At 51.4% G+C, this 1,660-nt stretch overlaps 1 protein-coding gene across 1 annotated transcript in view; it reads right to left on the bottom strand.

Annotated features, from left to right (window-relative positions):
* Window positions 1–203: 203 nt before the first annotated feature.
* eva1bb (eva-1 homolog Bb (C. elegans)) overlaps window positions 204–1,660 on the bottom strand; it is a 5,613-nt gene continuing 4,156 nt past the window's right edge. Inside the window, exons 2-3 of the mRNA XM_008331152.3 lie at window positions 1,240–1,399; window positions 204–1,119 (exon numbers count right to left, since the gene is read on the bottom strand). Of these exons, the coding sequence (XP_008329374.1) occupies window positions 686–1,119; window positions 1,240–1,306 (501 nt within the window). The 5' untranslated portion in view covers window positions 1,307–1,399 and the 3' untranslated portion in view covers window positions 204–685. The remainder of the gene's footprint in view (window positions 1,120–1,239; window positions 1,400–1,660) is intronic.

Raw genomic sequence — 1,660 nt, 5'->3', positions numbered from 1 at the left:
GGTCGATGGTCTTCAGTGTCAGTCAGGCCAAGGACCAAAGTCCAAACTTTTGTTTGACCATTTGTTTAAACCCTGAATTAAATGGTGAAACCTCCCCTCCAAAAAACGAAAATTTCTGACTTTTAAAAGTAGTTGCTGCATCCTCCAGCAGAGGGCACACTTACCACCTACTTAATCACCGTCCATCTTTTTGCATCCTGTTGTTAGACCAAAAGCTAACAGCTGTAGCCAGTCCAAATGGTCACTGGGTGAGGGCGGTGTAGACCAGTCCACCACAAGGTACAACAACCATTCACACTCACATTCACACCGGTGGTGAAGTTTGGAGTGAACGGATAACTAATAATTATTCTGTGGTTTTGAATTGTAGGTGGAAACGAGAAAAATCAACACACGGGTTGAACATGAACACTAATCTGAACAAAAACACCATGAGAGTCGAACAGGTGACCTTCTGCCTGTAAGGTAAAAGCACCAGACACTCCACCACTGTGTGGTCTGTTTTCCACATTTCTTTTTTCACTCTCTGGAATTCTGCAATTTTTGGATTTGGTATCAGGCAGCAAACTTTGGATGTTGAGGTGAAAGTCTGAACTTTGGGTGTTAGCGTTCGCACTAGTTCAAGTAAACAATGCTACAGTATCAGAGCCACCTGAGCGTTCGTCCACTCTCAGTGTCCACACCGTTACTTGTAATGGACCCGACCAATCGTCCCCGTCCCAGTGACCAGAATGTCCGGCTGCCCGTTCCTCCAGATCTCCCTGACGATCCGCTCCCTCTCCTCCAATCGCCTGGCCTTCTCCAGCTCCTCAGCCGACGCAAACACGTTCACGCTCCTCAGCGTCCCATTGGACGGGCTGCTGCGTTCACTCCTGGACCGTCTGGACGTCTCCCTGGGGGCGTCCACATCCTGAGTGTTTTCCCCGGCGATGCTCTCCTCGTCCTCGTCGTCTTCGTCCTCCACGCTGGACTCCTTCAACTGTCTCCTCTCAGGAGACGGAGGAGGTTTGACGACGCGTCGGGTCCTGCAGGCAATGGCTGCCACCATGAGGCACAGCGCCATCAGGAGGCCGAAACAGACGCCCATCATGAAGTAGAGAGCGAAGCTCTCTGGATTGGCTGCGAGGGTTCGAGAAGCTCGATTAGACATGACGAAACGATGGATGATTAATCTGACTGCGATGCCGAGTCAGTCACAGGCGTTACCTTTAATGTGACAGAGTCAGTCACAGGCGTTACCTTTAATGTGGGCGTAGGTGGCCATGCTGTTGCTGAGCAGCTCCATGTCTTTCTTCACGGGCTCCATCCTGGTCGGCAGCAGTTTGAGGGTCAAATCTCGACCATGTCCAGAAAACGTTTACGCCTCGAGTTCCTGCGGCGGCCGCAGCTGCAGCACTTCCTGTCCCACGGAAAGAGAGACGCCACAGTACATTTAATGTGTGTGTGTGTCCATTTGGACCTTACATCAGTGACTGTTTAACCCATGGTGGGTTAAACCGAGACAGAATGTTCCTCCAAATGTTCCTCTCCCCTTCATTCCAGTGATTTAACGCGTGTCAGAGGTCGGAGCAGGAGGACGTGCTGTTGAGTTTTACAGTCTGGCCTGTGGCAACTACAGCAGCATGAGCCCCCCCCTAATCCCCTCACCCCCCCACTCCCA

Source organism: Cynoglossus semilaevis, chromosome 18 (assembly GCF_000523025.1).
Source record: "Cynoglossus semilaevis isolate Cse_v1.0 chromosome 18, Cse_v1.0, whole genome shotgun sequence".
Classification (NCBI taxonomy): Eukaryota; Metazoa; Chordata; class Actinopteri; order Pleuronectiformes; family Cynoglossidae; genus Cynoglossus; species Cynoglossus semilaevis.
The sequence above is the reverse complement of the archived record's forward strand: the minus strand, read 5'-3'. Positions and strand labels throughout refer to the sequence as shown.